General features: G+C 35.6%; 1 protein-coding gene across 8 annotated transcripts in view; it reads left to right on the forward strand.

The window, feature by feature from the left end:
* PCNX1 (pecanex 1) overlaps positions 1-23,507 on the forward strand; it is an 85,824-nt gene that overhangs the window by 23,229 nt on the left and 39,088 nt on the right. For 3 of the 8 annotated variants that reach the window (XM_051791491.1, XM_051791489.1, XM_051791497.1), the window contains exons 7-10: positions 9,354-9,486; positions 14,030-14,214; positions 21,373-21,463; positions 23,146-23,203. In XM_051791491.1, the coding sequence (XP_051647451.1) occupies positions 9,354-9,486; positions 14,030-14,214; positions 21,373-21,463; positions 23,146-23,203 (467 nt within the window). The remainder of the gene's footprint in view (positions 1-9,353; positions 9,487-14,029; positions 14,215-21,372; positions 21,464-23,145; positions 23,204-23,507) is intronic. The other 5 variants (XM_051791494.1, XM_051791493.1, XM_051791495.1 and 2 more) reach the window with 3 other exon arrangements.

Here is a 23,507-nt window from a genome sequence, read left to right on the forward strand (position 1 = left end):
CTGCAGTAGGTTTAATGAAAGAGTCCAGGTTGCACTTCTAGTACTAACTCTGCAAGCCAAACACTTAACACTTATTTTTCTTATACCTTGTTAAAGTGACAACTCTTCTTTATGTCTACTGAGAGTAATTTGACTAATAAATAATCTGCTTTATGTATTTACCATTTTGACTCTGTGCTTCCCTTAGCATAGAGTTATTTGTGTTATTACTGTTTAAAACTATTAAGGTTCTTTCCTTATGTGCGAAGGAGGATTAATATACCTTACCTTATGGAACATGTCAGACTTTATATGTGCTTACTACTTGTCAGTAGTCTGAAAGAATTAATTAATTGATGCTGTGTATTGTGAAATATTTTGCTTGCTCCTTTAAAGAATGAAATGGTGGGGAAGACAAGCCTTATCACATTTCAAAGCGATGGTAAAGATACACATCTGCAGCAGTTTAAGCAGGAAAGGCTTGCTGTCACTCTTCCTGGTCTAATTGGTTTCCCCTTTCCAATTTTACATGGTGGTCATTTCAAAGTTGTTAGTATTTTAAGTGGCAAGCGCCCAGGTCTTACTTGCCCAGGGGTTGCAGGCTGTCTTTAAGAAGCAATCTGGAATCAGGTTCTCCAGGTTTGGTCATGTCAATGGTTACTAACACTTGCTGTATATTATGTGTCTTACTACCAAGAGAAGAGGAAGTATTTCTTTTATGATTGTGAGAAATTACTGTCATTCTGCTTTTCTTTTCTTTTTTGTGAAGAAGAACAAAATTGACATACTTTTCTTCAACATTACTTAAATATTTATGCAGTCTTGTCTAACATTAAGCCACTAATTACATTGAATTTATGTGTTCATGATCAATCTGAATAATTCCTTCATGTTGTCCTTGTTCTCTACTGGTTTTTCTTTTGTGTGTGTTTTGTTGGGATTTCCCCCCCCAAATTTATAGCTTATATTACAGGTTTTGTAACACCTGTCTGCATCTTTGATTGTGGCTTTCTTCTTTAGGCTTGCCCGTGACTAATAGTAATGAGAGAAAATGCTGTGACTTTTTGGAATTGAAGTTGCTTTATAAGCCAGTATTTCTCACTACTTAGTTGTCTTCACCTTCAAGAGGTTTCTTAACATACATGTGTAATATAAATACGTACCATATTTGTATATATGTATAGCAATTATTTGAGAAAATCAAGAAGTTATTTTGTTTACTTGCAGCAGGGTGAATTACAGAATAAACTTGGTTCAGATTTTCATAAGCTTAGGGGATATTGGTTGGATGTGACTTTTAGAATTAATCTGGTCTAACCTTCTGCTGAAAGGATTATTTTATGATTTTATATAAATATTTTTAATTGTGATTGCTTGTGATAACTTTCTGAAACAAATAATTAACAAATGTGCCCTGGATAACCAAAAGACTGATATTAATACCATCTTCTGCTTTTCAGTCAGCAGCTTTCATTCCTATTTTTAAAATTTGACTTAAATCAGTAGTTAGAACTTAATTATATCTTTCAGTCTTTAGTGAGTAAACTAAAAAGTACATTCTTACATGTTTGTGTGAGTGCTAAAATGTGTTTTATAATGGATATGGCCTTTACTAATCTTCTGCTAAGAAGGATGTTATACAGACTTGTACATATTTCACTTCTGCAGATACAACTTAGCAGTTTCATTTCTATATTATGATGTCAGGAAGTGCTGAATGACTTGCTATGAGATAGTGTGTGCATTTGAATAGAAATTGCAATTCATTAAAATGCAGAGAAACGATATCTGAAAATTCTGAAATTAAATCTACGTGGTGGATGTATAACAAAAACGGAAGATGCCTTACAATAGTTGTTATCCTTGTTAACTACTCAGGCTCTAAAGGTAGCCAGTGAATTGATGAGTCATGAAGTTGCTTAGAGGTCTGAAAGTTTTCCTAGATATCCAGTGATATTTTGGCAATACCACCTTTGCACTGTCCTGTGCCTGGTTTCTGTCAGATGTGTGCTATTTCTGGATTGCTGTTTGTAGTGGTTTAAAGAACCAACATAATGCTGTGACACAGTGACGTTTTGTAAAACTTGAACTGACCTCAAAAGTTGTGTTCTCCCCAGTTCTATATTAACTGAAAAAGATGCCCCCTTTAAGTTGCTACTCTGTTTTACAGCTTACTGTAATTTAAGGTTTATTTACTTTTAAGTTCTTGAGATGCATACATACCCTTTTGTAAATAAAACTGCGTGTAATGTAATGCATTTTTCCTTCTGTACATTGCATAGCAATATTGAAGTAATAGCTCATACTGTTCTTCTGTGTGTTTGTGGTCTGCAGTACGTCTCTACAGGCGGGCAAAATAGGGTTTTGTGAGTTTGGGTTAGTTCAGCATTTTTTATGACATATGGAAGCCTGTTCATCTTTTCAGTCTGTGTGTATTTGTACGTATATGCTTAGCGTATCTGCCTGTAATTGCACAGTATCCTTTCCAAAATTAAAAGTGCAATTCAGTTCTCTGCTATTCAGCCAATGGTCATGTCAGCTGTTACTAATATATTACTTTTTTCCTACTGTGCTTATGTTGCACATGGTCTGCAGTTATGACTTATTTTGCCTGTGTTGTAGAACTGTTCCATGCTTCTGATGGCTTTAGTTAGATAGGTTTTCTGCAGGTAGAATTAATATAGTTACAGAAGATGGAGCTTCTGCTCTGTTTTCTGTGAGTCTTCCAGTTCACAGTCGAACTACAGTTTTGCATGAGAAATCAGAGTTTAGAAATAAAACTGAAAAATGCGTAAAGTTACTGTATTGCTTGTGTGTATGTTAGCTATCTCTGTTCATGTGTTCAGCAGGACAACTTCTGTAACTGGATCCAGTTAAGCAGATCAGGCAAGTAGAAAACACTCTCTTCTATATGAGGTTCTTTATTGGAACCAAAAGATTGTATCCCATTACTTGATTTGTTTAGATATTAACTAGCAGTGTCATAATGTACCTGCGTTTTTGTTCAAGCATGACTTTGAAAACATTATTTGTACTGTCACAGCTTTTGTGTGTAAAGGTTGAGTTTTACAGAATTACCTACGATCTTGGATATCTCATTACCTCAGAGGTGAGATTGTTGCCATTCAACACTTAAAGATGTAGACAGTGTTAGGAATGATGTATCAGGCTACAGTGGAGTTTTGCAGTTTTGGAATTTAACAATAAAATGACACTTGGAATTAATCTTGCATCTACTAGTTGTTAATCACTCCCTAGTAAAGCAAAATTTTTGTATATTTTGTGGGGACTCCCATCTTGTCTGTTTTGTCCCCTTTCTGGTATTTATGGATAATATATAGGCTTACATTAGATCACTTTTACTTGGTTTGGAATGCGTGATTCAATTTTGTTGACATGTGCTGTTCATAAATTTGCTAAGTATTCATCTCAAACAGGAATTGAATAGGAATTCTTGATACTAGATAAAAATGAACCTCCATCTACTAGCTTAGGTTTATAAGCCACTTTTTTCATGCTGCTTTTTAGATGTACCTGGGTTTACTGTTATGCATACAGCCGAGAAGGTTTTAAGAGCTCTGTGAACTGTGATGGAAGAACCAAGTTGTTGCTAAATGTAGCTATGATAGGTAATTCCAGGATGTATCAAAGTTGGCTACTAATTAACCTTTGGTGTTATAGTTAAGACCATGCAGTGCAAACATGACTTTCTGTGTATACATTAAAATAGTATGCGACATATGCTGGAAGGGCTGTGGGCTGTGTTCTAAAGCTGTATAGCGTCTTTTCCTTAAGGTGAATAAATCTAAATCCTAAGTCAGAATGAACTTTCCTAAAGATTAATGTAGACTATGAACATTTGTCTGCTACATAAGCATAATACTAGCTACTGATACCCAAATCCCAGGATATAGGGACTACTGTATTGGGCAGGGGATCAGATGAGGTATAGCTTTAGTTCTTTGACCTGAAGTCGATTAACATATTAGATTCAAGAGGTCTGTGTACCTAATTTTTAAAAGCAGAATAACTCAAGTGGGAAGTACAGTGAAGTAGAATAACTGAGACTCCTAGTTTTGTCGTTGGCATTAGTATAAAAATTTGATAATCAAGCTGGTCTGTAAAAATGTTTGGTTCAGAATTCAAACCAGGTACTTTTATTGTCCTGCTTGTTCCCTCCTTGACAGTGTTTTGCTTTTCAGATTGTTGTAGTGACTTTTCTGACATAATTGTAAATATTTTACCAGGCTAGTCTCAAACTTGGTTTTCTTCTTTGTTTTTTTTTGTCCACATAAATTCAGTTACAACACTGAAGTCTTGGGCTTTGCTTTCCTTCCTAAATTGTGTGTTATTCTCTTCTGCCCTAATTTTTAGCAGAAGTTTGTATCTTGGAGATGTCCTTCTGTTCTTCATTGTTTCTTCCTTGCTACCCACATCTCTGTTCTTTAGAAATATTCATTAGTGATATTTTTCATTAGACATTCATAGTAAGTTATAATACTCTAATCCAATACTTTGATGTTTCACCTGCAAAGTATAAGAAATCCCTCCAATTGAAGGTTTTATTATGGTGCATAATAATAATGTGATTAACAACTGCATGGTGAAGATACAGACTGCACAGATTCCTTTCTGCTTGAGTATCTTACAAGTGTGGTTTTTAAAATAGTGTTAGGGCACGTGAAAATAAACTATGAATGCCTCAGCCATGAGGAGAGTGGTTGTGTTAACCCATAAATGCATGTGAAGAATGTCTTTTCTCAGGTTTTGAACACAAATGAGATGTAGATGCTCAGTATGGAACAACAAAATTTCAGCTGTTTGGTTTGGCAAAGTATGTTCTGTTCTAGAAGACAGATTTCATTGCTTATGTGAGTGCATGAGCCATAAACTATTCATTTCAGCTCTTGCTGAGAATATGTAGGCTTAGTAATTAAAGTGATTGAAAATAGTTAGATCACAATTTCCCATTTGATAGGGAGAAAAATGGCATGTCCAAGCATTGCTTCATTCCCTGCACACCTCTAACCATGCTTAACCTGACTAGTGTGATGGGGGAAGGGATGTTTTTTGGGGTTGTTTTTGCTTGTTTTTCTTTTTCTTCTTCCCTGAGAAGTGTGAGGGACATGGTTTCCATTGTGGTGTTTTGGTTTTGGTTTTTTTGTTTGTTTGTTTTGGGGGATTTTTTTGTGTTGTTGTTTTTTGTTTGTTTTTTTTTTTTTTTGTGGGTTTTTTTTTTTTGTTTGGTTTGTGTTGTTGATGTTGTTGCTTGCTTTCCAGTTAGACTGATGTTTGCAATTTTTCCTTGGAGAACTTTGTGGTTTTCCACATCAATACTTCACTGCTGTATTACCTCCATACCATATATTTCCAGGAATCTTCTTGTGAAGAATATATCTGTATTTCAGAATTTATGTAAGGCACGGGGTTTAGCATTTTTATGTAACAAAATTAAATGGACTCGTTGATGCAATAAAATTTGGAAATTCTCCTTTTTCATATTATGCTTCTTCAGCTTCCATCTTCTAAGTTTTGGTTAGAAGCATTGGTAAATAGGTACAGGGAGATGTTGCAAATGTTTTGGCTTGTTTGTATAAATGTTCCCCTTTGAAAGAAAATATTTGTACTTTGTTTCTTAAAGCTAGTGGCATTATACAACAGTTAAATAGCTGTAGTGTAAAACTATGAGTTTTCAGTTCTGTTTAAAATTTTGAGGAACTACAGACATTTAAGTCAAAAACTTTAGTATCATTCCAAGTGGCTGATGACAAAATAATACCCTCATAAATTTTTAAGTAACTGCTAATTTGGCTTTTTTCCAATCAGAAGTATTAATTTTAGTGCAATTTGCATGCAAATGCATATTCATTAACAAATACAAAAGTCAAATTATATCCTCCTTGAAATTAGATATATTATAGTTGGGAATAAGTGTGTGAGGGGTTAAGTTTGTTATTAGGTCTCCACCTCTTATTTTATTGATCTGTAGTATGTAGGTTTGTATTTCAAACTCATGCACTTTGAACTTCAAATCTGATCTGCAAACTTGATTTTTCTGTTCCTGAGAGCAGATAGTGTTGGGGACTCACATTCATATGACAACATGCGGAGGAAACGTATACTTAAGTTTTGACATGAATTAAGTGCAGTGTTTCAGCACAGAAGTGTAGAATAACACAAACATAGAACTCATTTTACAAACACACTGTAAGCTGGAAAGCTTGTCTTCCTCTACTGATATAATTTAAGTAAGCAGGAACTGTATAGCCTATGTTATCTTTTCCTGTTACATGTAGATTTTGTCCATGAGTGTAGATGTTGGATGTTACGTTTCTGGAGACTAGAGTAAGTTGTTGTAAGTAGCAGTATTGGACAAGTGTGTATATTGGATTGTAAATATTAAAGGAAGCTTATTTATTTTAAAACAGAGTAATTTCCTTCATGATTAAACTGCTCTCAGATAATGATAGAGGGTAATTTAGGAACTTTATCGTACTTTCTACTAGTGAACTCACAAGCAGTTGCACTGTTCCTTCTTATTAAAGGCAAGTAGAAACACAAATAATACAAATTAACACAGGTAACTTTCTGTACTGGTATATGTTACTTTAATTGTGTGTGTTCTTTAAAATGATATTAAAAGAACCCACAACACCAAAAAGCTCTCCACAAAACCAGTCAAACAAAGCCCACCCAACAAACAAAACAAAACCACAACCAAACCCCATTTTTGCTTGGTTTGGCTTTCTGCACTTCAAACTAATTGTCTCTGCTCAGCTAGCTTTTTTTTTTCCCTTCACTTTCTTAGTCATAGTTTCCACATGTAGCTTCTTGATATTGCATAATGTTAGCAGACTTGGAGGTGGTTGGTCTGAAAAGCCCTGCAATCTTTTCAAAAGAACCTTCAGACTTGCTTAGTGATCCTGGATGTCACCACCTACATTCAGGAAGAACGCATAAAGAAGATGTGCATTGAACAAAAGTTTAAGGATAAATCAAAAATCTCTTGGTACATTAGGTAGAAAGCTACATCAAAATCTACTTTGACTTTTAAAGGTTAAAGTAAAATAATTAAACGTTAGAAAATGACAAAGCTATTTGCCTGTGCAGCATTGAATTTAATCCCCAAGTACATGTGGGGGTTTTTTTCGAACATGTTTATATTGGTATTTTTCCCGCAGGACACTGCCTCTGTCAGTCCTTGAGGTGGACTTGGTTTAGTGATAAACTGGAGCTGTGTAGGAGGGACTTCTTGTGTTTCTGTAGTCTGGGCTTCAGTTATCGAGGAAGGTTATGTTTGCTGGATAAAGGACATGGAAAGAAAACCAGATGTTGTCAGTGTTAAGTATGCCGCCTTGAAGAATTACACTTGAATGCTGCTTTTGCTAAGTAGTTGCAAATGGCAATTCCGATGTAATGCTGATGTTTACCATCTTAATGGTAATTCTGATATTTACATTTCAGTTAAGACTAGTCACTGTTCTTTATTTCATGGTGATCAACTATGGCCTGATTACCTGAATTGCTTTTGCATCTGAAGTCAGTGAAAGCTGTGTTGTGAATGAATTTTTGTATGCTGATGTGTATACCAGAAAAAATGAGTTTCACAAATAGGCACCCACAATTAGTGGGCAATTTTGACCTAGTGTGTCAGGATTCATAATGTCTTGTTTAGTGTGTTTTACTTGCTTAGTACTTCAAGTGCGAGAGCTGTAAAGAAATCCTTGAAGAAATTAGGCAGTGTATTAAAATGAAGCTGTATATTAAACCACAAGAGAAATTTATTGAATTCTTGCCAAAATACACTTAAAAAGAAGTATAATCTATTTGTGCCTAGAATTGTAAAACAGTTGTGGAGGACTGATAAGAAAATGAACAAATCCCACAGTTTTCCTAAAAATACAAGAAAGGGCCTCATTAAGGACGCCCTTAACTTTTGGTGTTTTGGTAATGAAATGCTTGTATACTTGGATATTGATGTTAAAGTGTATCTCTTCATGTAGCTTCTCTGCTTTTAAAGCAAGCTGCAGATTGAAGCTTCACTTATAGTATTCTCTTAGTAACCTGTGGTTCATGGATGGACTTACTCTTGTTCCCTGCAGTCTTTATTGCCTCAGCTGTGGCAGTAATACACAGCAGAAGCAGGTTGCTATAGGTTGCTACTCCCTGTAGACCAGCATTAGAATATTTGCTGGTAAGTTTTGAAAGCTTAATGACAGCCATGTTGTAATCTGAACTGTGCTGAAAGAAAATGGGCTATTGTGCCTGTGATCTTTCTGCCATCAAAAAAAACCTTGCTCTCTGAGTTGGTTTTTTGTGTTTTTGTTTTTTGTGATTTTTTTTTTTTTTGGTTTGACACAATTCTTGGTTTTCTCACTCTAGTAGCTAGTAACTTGGCTACCAAACCGTGACTTCCCTGTCAGTATTGTGATTCTTCTCTTGCATTGACTTCGTGGCAGTTTTTTTTTTTCTCCTCCTTCACTTGCCTGGCAAACCCTATTCTCTCTGTGGCCTGTTCATTTATACTCTCTAGTACTCTGCATTCAAATTGGCCAGGAGCTTCCTTGGCTCAGGAGGAAGACTCTTGGATTGTAGACCCACCATGAAGCAGTCCAAGTTTGAAATTGTTCAGACTGTGAAGCTTAAGGAGCACAGGTGGATTTTAGGGGATAATATGTGGATAAATATTTGAATCCCATGACTGTTTTTTACAATGTTGCTTTATAAGTGAACCAAACCTTTTGTTTGGGTAGTTGAAATAGCAAAACCATCAATCCTTACAAAGAAGTTATTCTTTCACTTATTCTCAACCCCCTGCTTCTGTAAATTATATTGTAACTAGTGTAGAATGAGCAAAATGTATCCCTTGCTGCTTACCAGGAAAAAAAAGTGACTCTCTTTTTGTCTCCTGAAAGAGTCCCGATGAGGTTAACCTCTGCCCTACCTGTTTGGCAGAAGTTCTAAAATTGAGATGATGATGACGACTTTGCTAGGTTGTCTTCTAGACTTCTTCTTAATTATTTGTTAAATGAGATAAAGGGGAAGATCAGTCTTGTCCCTTCCTGCCCTGTGTAAATGGAAGAGACTTGGGATATCCAACTTGTTTTACAACCTGGCTATTTGGATCTGGGGTAAATAAAAAGTAATCTGTATATGCAAGAACAACCCCCAAGCACCCAGATTTTTGCTAATAACTGTGTGTCGTGATCCTGTCTTAAGGCAGGTTATTTGAACAGTCAGGGCATAAGCTAGATTCGTTGTTGCAAGTCACGTTCATTAACTTGGGGAGGGTCAGCGGGAAGAAAGCAGTCTTAAGTTGCTGTGTACGTAACTAGGATGGGTTCTGATTTGACCTAAAGTCTGTCTTGATGCAGCAGCACAAGCCAGCGAGGAGGCTGTCACATTTCGTCGTGAGCGCAGCACATTTAGGCGTCAGGCAGTACGACGCCGGCACAATGCAGGGAGTAACCCTACCCCTCCTACATTGCTCATCGGATCACCCCTCAGGTAGGGTATCTAAATGTTCCACCATATTTAGCATGCATGCAGCAGACCACTTCCCCACACCCACCAGTGTTGCCAGAAAAGCACTTTTTACTTCCTTCCCCACCATAACTTCCTTGAGCTGTCACTGCATGTCACTGTGGGCTTGTTGAATTGTGCATGTATATGTGGCACTATTTAAAAAACAGTCAGGATAGCCAGTCTCTAACATGTTACAGGTGTCTTCAGATTGATAGAAAAGTTAACTAATTCTAACAAACTTAGACTCAGTGATTTTTTTTTTTTTTAATCAAAAATTTTATAAACTTTTACTTTCAATCAAGGAGAAAACCCGAAGAAAATAGTATTTGCCACTCCCCATTTTGTTTTCCCTTCCTTTAAGAAAGTAACTATTAGGGCCTGATACTACAGTTTTCACATCTGTAGATAGTGAGAGAGAAGCATAATAGCAAAACGACAGAACCTTATAAAGAGCTGAGTCATACAAACAGAGGCTCCAAATCTTAAATACAGGTAAACCCTTTTGAATAATACCCTGCAGCTTTTTACAGCAAAAAAGAAATAATGAAGTAAATAGAATGCACAGTATTGCTTAGTATTAGGTCTAATTATGTGGCAGTTTACATGTCTTGGCAATGTTTAAAGCTGTACTGTATACATGTATCCCAGGAGTCCCTAACCTTCACTGGCCCATTTGCTTTCAGTGCTGAGCCTAGTGATTTGTTACATACAGCAGCTCTGTATGTAAGAACAGCAACCACAATAAGTTTTTAAAATTGCTTTTTAAATCTTTCAATCTCTTGGTTGCCTATAGTATTGGAGAATCTGGTGAGCAGAAGAAGGAACCCCCCCATACATATCAAAATAATTCTTTCTTCAGTTATATGATAAATAGGTGGGAATACTTGTATATGTTGTATATTCTTAATGATCTTTCTTTGTATGCTAAGCTGTCTTTTAATAATAGAAGCAGAGTGCTTTTGTGTTTTGGGAATATTTGTGTAATTTTTTGAGCTAGAAAAAACTATAGAAACTGAGCAAATAAAAAGAAAATGCTTTACAATAGAGGGTGGCAGAGAAATTGTGCCATCTTTGTTGCATCACTGAAATAATCAAGGACTAACCTTAAATTTTCCTCAGGCAGGGAGATTTTAAGAATGGTATCTAAAAATCTTACAGGAGGATTAACTTCTGCCATATCAAGGACTGAAACCAGTTAGACGTGTTTTCAGTAGCTAGTGCAGAATGTAGCAGTAATCACATAATTGCAGGTTTTTTTGTTAAGCTTTTGGTCTTGCTGAATGTAGCTTGTTCAGCTTTAAGTTGGTGATTTACTTCATAGTGAAGGATGATAAAACTTTGCATTTTCTCAGATCACTTTTGCTTTACCTAGTTGCCTTCACTTGCATCTGATTTTTTTTCTCCTTTTTTTTATAAGAGAGGGCAATATAGTTTTTGTGTATTGCCTCATAAGAGGCTGTGCAGACTAATCAAAGCTCCTTAACTGTGTATTAGTTGTTAATCAGTGTTTTCTTTCTCTTAAATAAGTATAAAGCAGGGAAAATAAGGGACTCTGTTTTAGACTGTGGTTGACATCTGCCTCGTTTTCCCATGCTAGTTCAGTCATTGAGGTTCCTATGGCTTAAGCTCAACTTCAGTGAGAGATCATGAGAAAACTGAAGTTGGTGGAAGTAACTTTTCAATCAGACAAGATGTTCAAGGGCAGAAAAAACATATTGAATATTCTAGCCTTATATTTTGTCTAAGCATCTTCCAGTTACCTAAACTTGTTCCATTCTAAAGAAAGAAAAAGAAAACAACTCTCTGTACTCTCTCTAACATAATGACACACATTATCAAAAATACTTGTATCATAAATATATTCAGAATTAATACTTAGTGAGGTTACTTTGCTCAAAGCATTGTTTGTAATGGTTAATGATTGTTCCTTGGAGTGGGGTTACATTGCCTTAGTCCAACCAAACAGCAAAGTGCTTTCAGATTTGTTGACAAAATTCCATTTGAGCTATCAACTGTGGAATGTATCTGATAAAATGTATTACTCTTCTGATTTCTAGATGAATAGTCTGTAATAAAACTTTTTATGAGTAGCTTAATTTTAGTGTAAATTCTCTGTGTTGCTGGAAGAAGGAAACCCTTAAGAAAGATTTAAAAAAAATAAATCCTGCATAAGTGAAGAAACAGAGATATTTTTAGCCATTTACCGCCAAGATGTTTTCAAAATATGACTGCAACTGTACTGACGTATATGCTGTTGGTGAGCTGCCTCAGTCTAGTTCCTGATATTGCTAATCCATATGACTTCAGATATTCAACTTCTAAGAGTATTAGATTTACTAATCTTTAGTTACCCTGATGTTACTACTTTCTTATTCTTGCCAACAAAACTTTAATCTCCAGTCTTCTAACTCTGTCTTAAAATTGGATGATGTGGAGATGTTCCCTAGAACCTGTTGAGCTAAATGTGTTGTTTTGTTTTTTTTTTTTAATTTCCAATCCATTATTGCAATTTCTTTTCGCTTCCTCTATGGAATGTTTAGTAAAAGAGACAATGGCATTATATATGTGTGTCTTTGGCAAGGACAGACAAATTAAACCTGGTCTAGTAAGTTCTGCTGGTTTCATGCTAAATTAGACAAAAGAGTACTTTGCCTGGTAAATTAAAAATGAAAATAAGCCTAAAGCCCATCATAAAACCACCATCCACCCCTGCTTTTGTCCTGCCTAAATGCCAACAGTGTTTTGGGCACTTTAAAAATAAGTATGCATTGACATCCCATGCAATCAATGGTGTATGCATGTGTGTAAATGACTGTCTGAAGCAGAACTTTATTCTTATTAATTAGGTGGAGAATAAACACATTTATTGCATATCTGTACAATGAGTTGACATTGATATTTTTATGGGATTTTTTAATTGTAACAGATATGAATAACTACTCCAAGAGCAGCTGTGTATATACCTTTTGATATGTACCTGCTATTCAAGGGAAAGCAGTATTGTTTAGCATTGTTTTGGTGTTACTGATAATAAGGGAGACAATGAAGGCTGACACATCTAAGAGCTTCCTTAGGGCTTTTGTTGCTGCATAGCTCACTGAAAGCCTTGTGTACAGCAGCAAAACACTGAATCTAAATTTCAGATTAAAATGTTAGAATATGATAAATTAATGAGTTGCAGTTCTTTTCCTCATGAGCTGTGTGCATGTCTGCAAAATTTGCATGAGCTTTTCTTAACACCTCTTCTTATATCTATATTTTGTTTTCCAGTGATGCTCTAACAAAAAAGAACTGAAAAGTAGATGTTCTAGAAAATATTGTTAAAAGCAAGTACATCAGATATAGCCCCTCAACTCTTAGTAAGATCTTGTTTTTTTTTTTAATTGCCTCATTTGCCAACTGTAGTATTACACTGTAAACAGTGAAGTGTTAAAAGCAACAGGTGGTACAGATTGTTTTTCAAAAGAGAGTGTTTAAGATATTTTCCACAATCTTTAAAATACAAAATCTTTTTTCATGTCTGAAATAATTTCACAGCTAATGACTGTGATGTGTAATTTCTTTAAGTTCACAAAATGAAGGATAAAGAAAACACTGCTCTTGCAAAGATGGGATATCAACTGTAAACATCATGTACTCTGACACTTTGCCATGTCTAGTATTAAATGTTTAATATTAAACAAGCTGTTAAAAGACCTGACTTTGTTAAATAGCTTTATAAAATAGTTTTGCAATGAAAAGGCTGTGAAGAGGAGAATTAACATTTTCAAGCATTGTCTGCTTATGGCTATAAAGGTACAAATTTCTCTGAAACCCAAGTTAGCTTTTAAAACCTGTGTTTTGGTGAGTAATAAAGCTTTTCCTGTACTCTCAAAACAACTTCAAAATAGACTTAAAACTTTTGCTAATTAATAACTTGTTATAGGTAGTCTTAATGTGTTCAAAAAAATTCTGGATCCAAACATATAACTTGAATTATCTACGAGGTCCATGGTAGTGCGTGGCTGCTAACAGTGCTTAAAGGCATTTTCTAGTTAGAGTGCAGATTAATAACAAGAAAGGTGATGTCACTGTGACTTATAAAGACCCCAAACAGCTAGTTAAACAGCTGACCAAGTGATACCTCAGTAAGCAAAAAGGACCTCAGCTATTGTGAGTAGACTGGAATAGTCACTACTATGTGTAGGTGATACCTCAGGTGAGACCTAATTGTAGACTAATTGAGACCTAATTGTAGACTAACCACCAGTAATAAATTAAGACTAAGAATATACTTGTAAGTGACTTGGGGAGATGTTAGAAAGCAATGCTTCTTCTAAGAAGTTGATAGGAACAGTATCTCTAGATTATAACTAGTGTCCAAATGTTCAGAACATATGGGTTACTTTAACCCTAATAATTGGCTGCTTAATGCTATACTCTTTCAAGGTTTTCCTCTTTAAACTGAAAAATCTTGTTTTGCTTCACTTCTAGCTATTTTTCACTTCTTCCTGGTAATGTGTCCCCAATGCGTGTTTTCTCGTAGCCTTCAAGATGGTCAGCAAGGCCAGCAGTCCTCCTCCCAGGTCAGAGTGCAGTCCCGCCCCCCTTCCCAGGCAGCCCTGCCCGGCGCTAGCGCCTCCTTGCTGGTGAGAAATGGGAGTGTCCACTTAGAAGCATCACATGCCACTGCATCTGCTGTAGGCGGTAGCAGTTTGCACGATGAACTTGGTATGCAGGCCTTATGTAACCTTGGTGACATGGAAGTGTTAATACGGCAGATTTGTTGGTAATAATGTGGTGGAAATCAGTTAACCTGAGCTTTGTTTCTCAATCTTGTAGGTGTGTTTCTAGGAAGGTCATATTTGGTCATCGATTACTTGCCTTTGTCAGTCGCCTTTCCAGGCACTTTCTCTAAGAAATGCATGGTGGGAAATCTCTAAGGATGCATAGATACATGTTGGGAGAGCTTTCTTGACTTGAACAATGTAAAGCAAATAATAAATAACTTTTTTCTTGCAGTGTTGCAGGCAGCTGAGCAGAGATTGAGACTTTGGGGATCTTCTGGTTCCTGAAAAAACTGCTTGTTATGGTCCCTAGGAATTCTTCATCTTGTTTTTTTTAGATGAGTGTTGTGTAGCTGCTGTTCAGAAAAGAAATGCTCATGTAAATGAGTGCTTTGCTTTTCATACACACCTTAATTTAGGAGCTTCATATTGGAAGGAAATCTGGAGTCTTTCTTATATCAAATGTCATCATGTTACAGAGCTTTTTAGTGCCTCTTAGTTCTTCATGGTCCATTTTATGTGGTATTAACCATTAACTTCTTAATTAACTTCTATACAGCTAATAAAATTGCTAGGGAGAAGGAAGTTGGGATGGTCCTAATAAGCGACTTATCTCTTGCCACACAATAATGCAGGGGCAGATGTGGAAAAATTCTTGGCAGGGATCTCTGCATCTGTCTGTACATGGCCTGAATTACTTATGACTTCAGCATTAATATGGAACTCTTCCTGGAATTATTATAATGGGCATCTATAACTGACAATTATTAGTGACAGAATTTTGAGCAACTGTCAGCTGTAATAACCTAAAAGTACAAGTTTGTTCAGACAAAACACCTGTTTCAGACCTTACTGCAACCCAGTACTAAAAGATAAGTGAATTGCCATCTTACCCCAATAGTGGGGAAACTTGAAGAGTTTCCAGTGTGTGGCAACTCTTTAAATGTGAGTTTGACTAAGTCTTCATTCTTCTGCATCATTTAGCTTCAATATAAGGAAAAACTGAATACAAACAAAACTGAAAACAGCCCTGTCCTTCTGAGATGTTTTATAAAAAGTAACTACGGATGTACTAAATACACACAATCTAGTTACCTCGTTTTAGATTCTCTTGCTTTACTAGTGACTAGATTAAAAAAATTGAGACTTCTCAGTGCTTGTATGTGCCTCTGAAGTAGGAAAGCTTATCACATGAAACTGCAGATTTCTTTGTTTCATTAGGACTCTTATTTCTTGTTTGAAAAAATATTGGAATATAACTCTGGAATTCAGGGATACTGGTTATATCTGTCCAAGGTTAACATTGAAATATATTCTTCAAGCCATCATTATTTGAAGGATTTAGTTCATCTTACCCAAAATAATAGTCAAGTTTTACAGAATTTGAGAAATAATACACAATCTAGGTAAGTCTAAGTTATTTAAGAACTTATATTCCTATGCTATAGGAGAAATCAAAGTGGTCCATTTAAGAAATTCAGCATGGTATTCACGCTCTCTAAAAAGGCGTATTCATCACATCTGGTGTGTATTGAAGGCTTCAGAAATTTGTATGGCTCAATTCTTCTGAAACTTTGCCTGTACTGTGCTTACACTTACATGGGACATCACAATTGTCTTGGGGATGCACAAAACTTCCATGATGTGCTAGGTGAAAATCTGATGTATAATAGGGATTTTTTTCCCTGTTCTGAAACACTGAGCGTCTGTTTAGAAACCTTTGAGAGAAAGCAGGTATTCTAGGCAGAATCTGTTTTATATTATTTAAGGAAAATCAAATTTTCTAGTTTGTGTAGCAGACTTTGTGGGACAGGTACTTTCTTTTGTTAAGAGTAAAATAATTGGCAGAATGGTGCAAGCTTTTGTGTGTATGATTCCTTTATCAGACCTGACAAGAAAGGAAAGTATTTTAACTGGTACATGGTTTGTTTTTATTTTGGGTTTGTTTTTAATCATCATTCAGGGATGAGGTAACACTACTTCTGTTTCCCTTATGAGTAAGGTTTTGCTCTGTTATCCCAAGCTACCTTACAGTGAAAGATAACCCCGTTCCTTTACTTTAGGTTGTTTATGGTTTGGGGCTGGGGAAAGGTTGTAGTTTGTTTTTTCCTTGAACAGCATCAGAATAAAAATTAAAACTGCAGGAGATATGACTACTTCCTTGTCACTGTGGAAATCACTGTGACTGCCCAGGGCAGAAAAAATACTGAAAATAGAGACTGGGGAAATACATGGAAACAAAACCTGGTTTATAGCAACTGGAAATATGGGTGACAAATGTAGCAGATGGGGTTATATATCTCTGTACACTGCATATATGAGTTCTTTTTCTTAGTTCACATTCTCTTGGAAAGGCAAGCAGGGCATGTGTTACTTTACTTTAAAAGCCCTCACATTTAGGGCTCCTGTTTTTCTTTACTAATGGAGTATCTGCTTCTTCATTTTTTCCACTTATGTGTTTGATGTCAAGCTGCAGCTCTTAACAAGACACAATTTTTGGTTTTGTTTACTTTAAAGTTTCTTGTCTGTTAACTTGAATTCTGGTGGCTTATTTTACAAAGGATGAACCTTGCAGTATTATACCCATCCTACACCCGATCTGGTGACTGTACAGTTACCTTTAACTAGGCATTGTCCTGAGATTAAGGAAAGATGCTTTGAGTCATTATCTTCAGTCTTCCAGATTCAAAGTAGGAAGATCTTTATCAATTATGTTGTTGTTTCTTGAGGGTTGAGAGGTAAGGAACTTGAAAGGATGGAAAAGGAGTTTGATGTGGAGCAGTAAACATGAAGTAAATCATAGAAGAAACGCAGGAAAGAAAGGAAAGTTGGCAAACCAAATGCCATGATTATAGGCAGGATTAATATAATACGAATCCAGAAAGCAACAAAACGCATGCCGTGACTTAGGTGAATGACAGTTTTCAGAGCACAACGTGACAGTACTAATGCTTTTTTTCTTCTCTGTAACATCTGATTCTTGAGACATGTGGGTGATGAGTGGGATTTTTCAGTCCTTGCAGTGAAGGCTGATTAAATTCAAATTAGAATTTGTGAAGTAGGTAGGAATCAAAGTACTGAGTTTAGAACAGATGCCCAGTTTCTGAAACTGGGGTAAAATAAAATAACAAAAATAACAGCCCCTTGTCCTTGACTAGATGACTTTTTTTTTTTCTTCAGGAATATTGCTTTTGTACTTAAAGAGGACTGGAGCTTTATAAGACAGTTATGTTTCTATGCTGCACTTCTGGTTGTATCATTTATATGCAAGCGATAATCTTTCATATTTATTGAAGTATTCTAATTTATGAAGGCGGTTGGATGGTCTTGAATATCAAAACTTTTCTCTAAAGAAAAATGTATACACAGATTACTTACTTGATTAAAAAATCATTTAGAAGCAGTTCCTCAGTACCTTTTTATTATTAAATAGATGTAATTTATTTAGGATGGACGTGGAAGCATTTTCAAAGGTACAGATAGAAAAGAAATATTAATTTCTCATTTTTCTTATGGAAAATATCCCTGTTGTAGTGTGTGGAATTCAGCATGATAGGTAAGTTACTCTTTTGAGAAACTTCATATAGGGGCTAAAAATGAACTGCTTTGAAGTGTTCTAATTGAAAACATGTAAGTCTTCATATCATAGATAAAGGTAAAATTTTGATTTTTGGAAATAAAACTCCTAGCACTCTACAAAGTATTCTAATGCTGATGGCTTTGGTTTTGCTGACTAGGATTTAAAAAATACTGACTGAAGCAGTAGATGAATATATCTTGATCTAACATGTCAATAAGTGTTTGCAACATTCTGAACTAGTCTGAGAGATTTGAAACAAAGTAATATTTATTATTTGTAAAACTGGGAAATAAACTGAAAATAACTTAGCTGAGGAAACCATCAGAGCACCATTTTAGTTGGATCCTGAGCTACTTAAGTCTTCCAGGTTTCATCTGTGTAAGCTCATCAACCTGTTGCTTTCACTGATTCCCTTAACTGTGGGAACACCAGTTCGTACCATGTGAACTATTACGTGGTTGTCTCCGTATGTGGTATGAGAGATTTTTGTCTTTTGGAACAAGGAGACCTTTTTCAAAGGAAGTACATTCATCTTTTCGTGTCAGAACGAAGATGCGTTTTGGATCTGTGTGCTTGAGTATCAGTGACTTGGTTTTGTTTTTTTGTAACCTGCTCCAAATAGAATAGTTTTGGGTGACTTGGATTTGCAAAGAACTTACAGCTCTCCCTTCTGTGTGTGTGTGTGTGTGTGTGTGTGTGTGTGTGTGTGTGCAGAAGTTATAAACATTTCTGTTGAGTGGGCAAATGTCCTGTTGAATGTATTTCTTGATTGGTAAAACAAACATGGAATCTCCTCTTTGTTCACAACTTGATAAAACTACAGGTTTTAGATAAAGAAAATATTTTCTTAAGCTTATTCACTGTGATGCTATTAAAAATATTTCAGAGAATGCTGCGGGGAAATGTAGAAATGGGAGGGAGAGAAAGCCACGAGGGTAATAAAAATGATAGGTATATCCATATGTATTGAATCTTGTGGGTGCTGAAATTCTTCATTAGAGTTTGAGTGTACTGTGAGGAAGCTGTTCCTGTCTCATAAAGCTTAAAAAGTATTCATTGTAGGACTTTGGAGCTTAGACGTATTATCTCCGGTCGCAGTTGATAGTTTGTGTCCTCAACAGCGATGAACAGTCCTGTCAAGTTTTCTGTCTCACATGAGTTGAGGCTTTTCTGAAAAGCCCTTTTATTTAAAAGAAAAACAAACAAAAACCAAAAGAAAAAAATGGGCAGACAGCCTTGTTTTAATGAGATGCTGTCCTTTGCATACCAGGGAACTAACTTTCAGTGGGAAACCTAGGTGGATAAATTGCAAGTATGGCATAACTTGAGTCCGTTTTGTAGTTTGTGTATAAACAATTGGAATTAAGTGTTCTGTTTGTTTGATACCTCCCTGTTAACCAGGTTTGTTACATCGCACCACAGCAGTGCAGTACTTACAGCAACAATATAAATGCAGTAAATTTTGGCAGATTCAAAGATGAGTTGCGTGAGAGGGAACTGTAGATATTCATGAGTGTAACAGTTCCGTAAACTTCTTCTTAAATAAATATATCTGATTTGTTATCTCAGCCCAAGAGAATGGGAAGTTACATGACCAAGTAGTACATTCTGAGTTCTGTTACCAGGATTTCATTAATTTAAAAGTTAAAAAGTTTAATTTCCAGGATCTCTATTCAGTAATGTAAAAACATGAAGAAATTACGCAAGCTTCCCTGTTTCTTTTAAGGACTGATTCCTCAGGAGTTTTTTCCATAGTAATTTATGCATATTAGTGTCCTGAGTAGAATCTGAAATGTATTATCCAATATTTCCATGTTTGCTGCTGAAATTTTTTTTTACTGATGCAGTTAAGAAATAAACCCACATAACCAAGGTTTTTTATTAGTTGTGGGAAGATTACTCATATCTTTGCACTAGTTTAAATTTTAAGCGTCAGTATCAACTGTTCACTACCCGTTAAAAACCAAAAGATAATTACCTAAAGTACTTAATTAAAATCTTAGCTGTTGAGAAAAAAACCTTAATAAGTGAACTTTGTACTTATGCCTGTAGCAGAAGTAATTGGATATGGAGAGAGAGCTGCTGTGTTACTGAACTCTGACACACGCTGTACGTGGCTCGTGAACTACGTAGCAAACTGTCTTATCAGAATGATTGGTCTGAGCATGGCTGCTGTTTTTTGTGAAGTGCTCCCTCTGAGGGTAGAAAGCTTAGAAAGCTTTATGAAGGTAACTTTCAATATACCAGTATTTTTTCTTAGTTTCACTGGTTTTAATAATCTAGTTTGAGGTTTTTAACTTGCTAATTGTCTGTGGTCTGAAGAAAGAAGCAGGAATAGGATCAGTGTGTTAAAAAAATAGTAATCAAAACCCACTGTATCAGAAGCAGATTATGTTCTCACAGAGAGGGTAAAAACTGGAAGCTCTGATCTTGTTAGGTGTTCCTCCAGGGGCTGCTTGTTATCCTCTATCAGCAGAAGGAAGAGCTGCAAGACACACAGCTGAGAGGTGTATACAGTTTTTCTTCAGATGCTCTAGAGTGGAATTTTTTATTTTGTATAAGCTGATCTTAGAATATTTTATGTTTTGCATAATGGCTTAAGAAGGGTTTCAAGCTAAAAGAGATGGAAGAGTTGGCAGAACATTTCATATGAACTCACAATATCAAAATCAGCTCTGTGTATTCAGAGCTGAAATACATTGAACCTGACCTTCAGGGGAAATTATTTTATCTCTCTGATCAGACTATTTTGGGAGAAGGGCAGTGTAAAAACATCATATTGTGAATAAGGTAATTTATCATTTGAGTTATAGTCTTTGACTACTTTTAAAAATTATGTATTTTGGAAGTAAGTCCAAATGGTTTATCTCAGAAGTTAGTTTGCAGTCTTCTGTTCTTACACTGAAGCACTTGCTTCTGGCTTGTAGAATAATCTCTGCCTCACATTCCTTTTTTATTTTCTACTTATGAAGCATCTCTGGGCACTTCTTTCAGTCTTTGTGTTTCTTTTCAAATAGACATGGGCTTCTCGAAAGAATTTTATTCAGATTATCTCTGTTGTAGCTAAATGTCATGGTTCTTAAATGCTGGTAGCTAATGATTTACTGTGTTTACTGCGGGTGGGGAAGAACTGAAGAAGCTGGTCATCGCAAGTTGTTCATGTGGTTATTCTCTAAGGGGAAAGAAAGGCTTACACTGGGCTTCTGTTTTGTTAATGGTGTAAATACATTAAATAATGGTGTAAATATATTAAATTATACATGATTAAATGATCATGTAAATACAAACTCTAATTCAGTAATGCAGTTACAGTATATATGTTATGTAAAATGGTATGAAAGAGTAGCTCATGTCTTGTCTGCACTAGTGATGCATTTATGTGTAATCACATTTTATATTTTGACACTGATGTAAATTTAGATGTCTAAATTCATCTCAGTAGTAAGTTAATGAATAGGAACTGCTGCCAATGGGATGAAACATTGGGAAATTTTGACCTGCTTTTGGCCTTTTCTTTATTAGGTAAGTTCAGTTCTACGCTCTACGAGACAGGGGGCTGCGACATGTCACTTGTGAACTTTGAGCCAGCTGCAAGAAGAGCATCCAACATCTGGTGTGTGTGAAGGCCAGTCAAGAATGATGATTCTTGTCTTACTGCAACCAAATATTTGATTTTAATTTTAGAAGGTTATTTAGTACGGACTGCTAAAAAATCAATATTATCCATATACTTTTGCAACCTAAGTGATTTTTACTAGAAGGTGACATTAACTGTATAAATAATCTTCTCCACTTAAATAAATTGCAGAAAATGAAGACTACTATTAGCTTAAGCAATACATTTCCAAACTGAGAACTTGAAAAATGCATTTTTGATTGGCTTGTAGAAAGTTTTATTAAAGGATTTAACCCGTGTTTTGGGCAAGTAGGTGGCTGTTGACCATAATGGCTATTGAACTTCCAAATGTGAAGCAATTGTAAACTGATAAATTTGTTCTCAAGTTCATAGATGACGTGAAACAATACATGGAAGTGTTAACATGCCTGAGGTTAAAATTTGACTTGCAGTTGAAATAGCCAGCTACATACTGGAAAGTTCATCTGCTGTTGGAAAGATGCCCTTTCTTTGTCTGAAGGGATAGGAGGCAGAAGAAAGAAAAACAACCCAAAACATCCTGTACCTCCCTGCCTACCCCCAGTCCACTTCACTGTAGCACTGCTCTGATGCTATTGCATCATGCTGAATATGATAATTCCCACAATGAGTAGGTGGAATAGCTCTTGGAATTATGGAGTAATGAGTATAAAACCTCCCATGTTCAAATCTTTCTAGTGAGAGTATGCAAGTGGTTTTTGTAGAATTGAACTTCTACAAAAAGTTCTGTATTCCTTGCACAAAGCTGCCAATGCCTGCCTCTACTGCTTGCATGTTCCAAATGCAATGGCTTTGCTGATGGCTGCTGTTATGTCCTAATGGAAGAAACATCAGATAATCAGATCTCAACTTTAGAAATACTTGAGTTTCAGTAAAGTAAAATTGATAACAAAGAATGTTTTTATCTTAAGGCAAGGAGCTGAAGGAAAGTTGCATAAATTTGATACAACTCTTACAACCATGTGATTTACATGGAAAACAAACATCCAAAAGCTATCCAAAATTGGGGGAAAAAAAGCAATGGTTGGATATGGACTCTCATACAGTAAGAGAAATTTCTCCTCATCTCTAATGAATGGAAATTGCAAAGTAATTTTGCTCTTCTTACCAGAGGTTTGAGTTTGTGTAAATTGAAGTTTTTGAAAAGCAATTTAAGATTAAGTACTCAGTACACTTGTGTTAAGTATGTACCCTTTGTGGCAGTTTTGGGACCTTGATAAAAACACTATACAATTAACAGAAACTATGCATGTGAACACATAGATGCCTCTGCACTTCTTTAGAGCTGTGATGTGTGTTTACATATCAGTAGCTATCAGATTATAAAACATCTTCGTTTGTTCAAGTGGAATCGTTACTATTATTGTAGTCCTTGTTATGCAACGTAGGGACTGGGTGTTGAGAAAATTATATTAAGGGTAAGATTAGAGTCTCCTGGTTTAATAGAGCTACAGAAGGTACCACAGTACATGAGACTAAGCAGCTTCCTGTACTTATAATAAGTAACGGAAGGAAAAACTTAAGGATATTTAGATAAAATTCACAAGGATTTAAAATTAATTTGGGACACTAGAAAATTAGAGTGACCTGTTGAAATAAAATGTAGTATATAATCTGAAGTATTTTCCTTGTTCTTATAGTGACACGGACTCTCACGTATCGAGTTCTACCTCAGTTCGCTTTTATCCACATGATCTAGTAAGTTTTTCTTATATATTTTTAAAGCATGTGAAAAATCAGAAGACTTTCCAATTTTATAGCACTGATTAATCATTCTATATGGTAGTTCTTGGTTCCTGAGAAGAAATTTTGTCTGGATTTAAGTGAAGATAAAGTATTTATTGTTGCAGTGTCTTCATATATATATACAAATTAACCTTTCTGCATAGTGATTAAAAAAAATTGCATGGAAAGTGGATATTCTAAGATACCTTTTAAAGGTTTCCAGAGATATGTGTACAACTTGGACAGGTTTTCCTTCTGTCTATTACTAAGATTATCA

Source organism: Manacus candei, unplaced genomic scaffold (genome assembly GCF_025592945.1).
Source record: "Manacus candei isolate 608988 ecotype Guabito, Panama unplaced genomic scaffold, ASM2559294v1 h1tg000033l, whole genome shotgun sequence".
Classification (NCBI taxonomy): Eukaryota; Metazoa; Chordata; class Aves; order Passeriformes; family Pipridae; genus Manacus; species Manacus candei.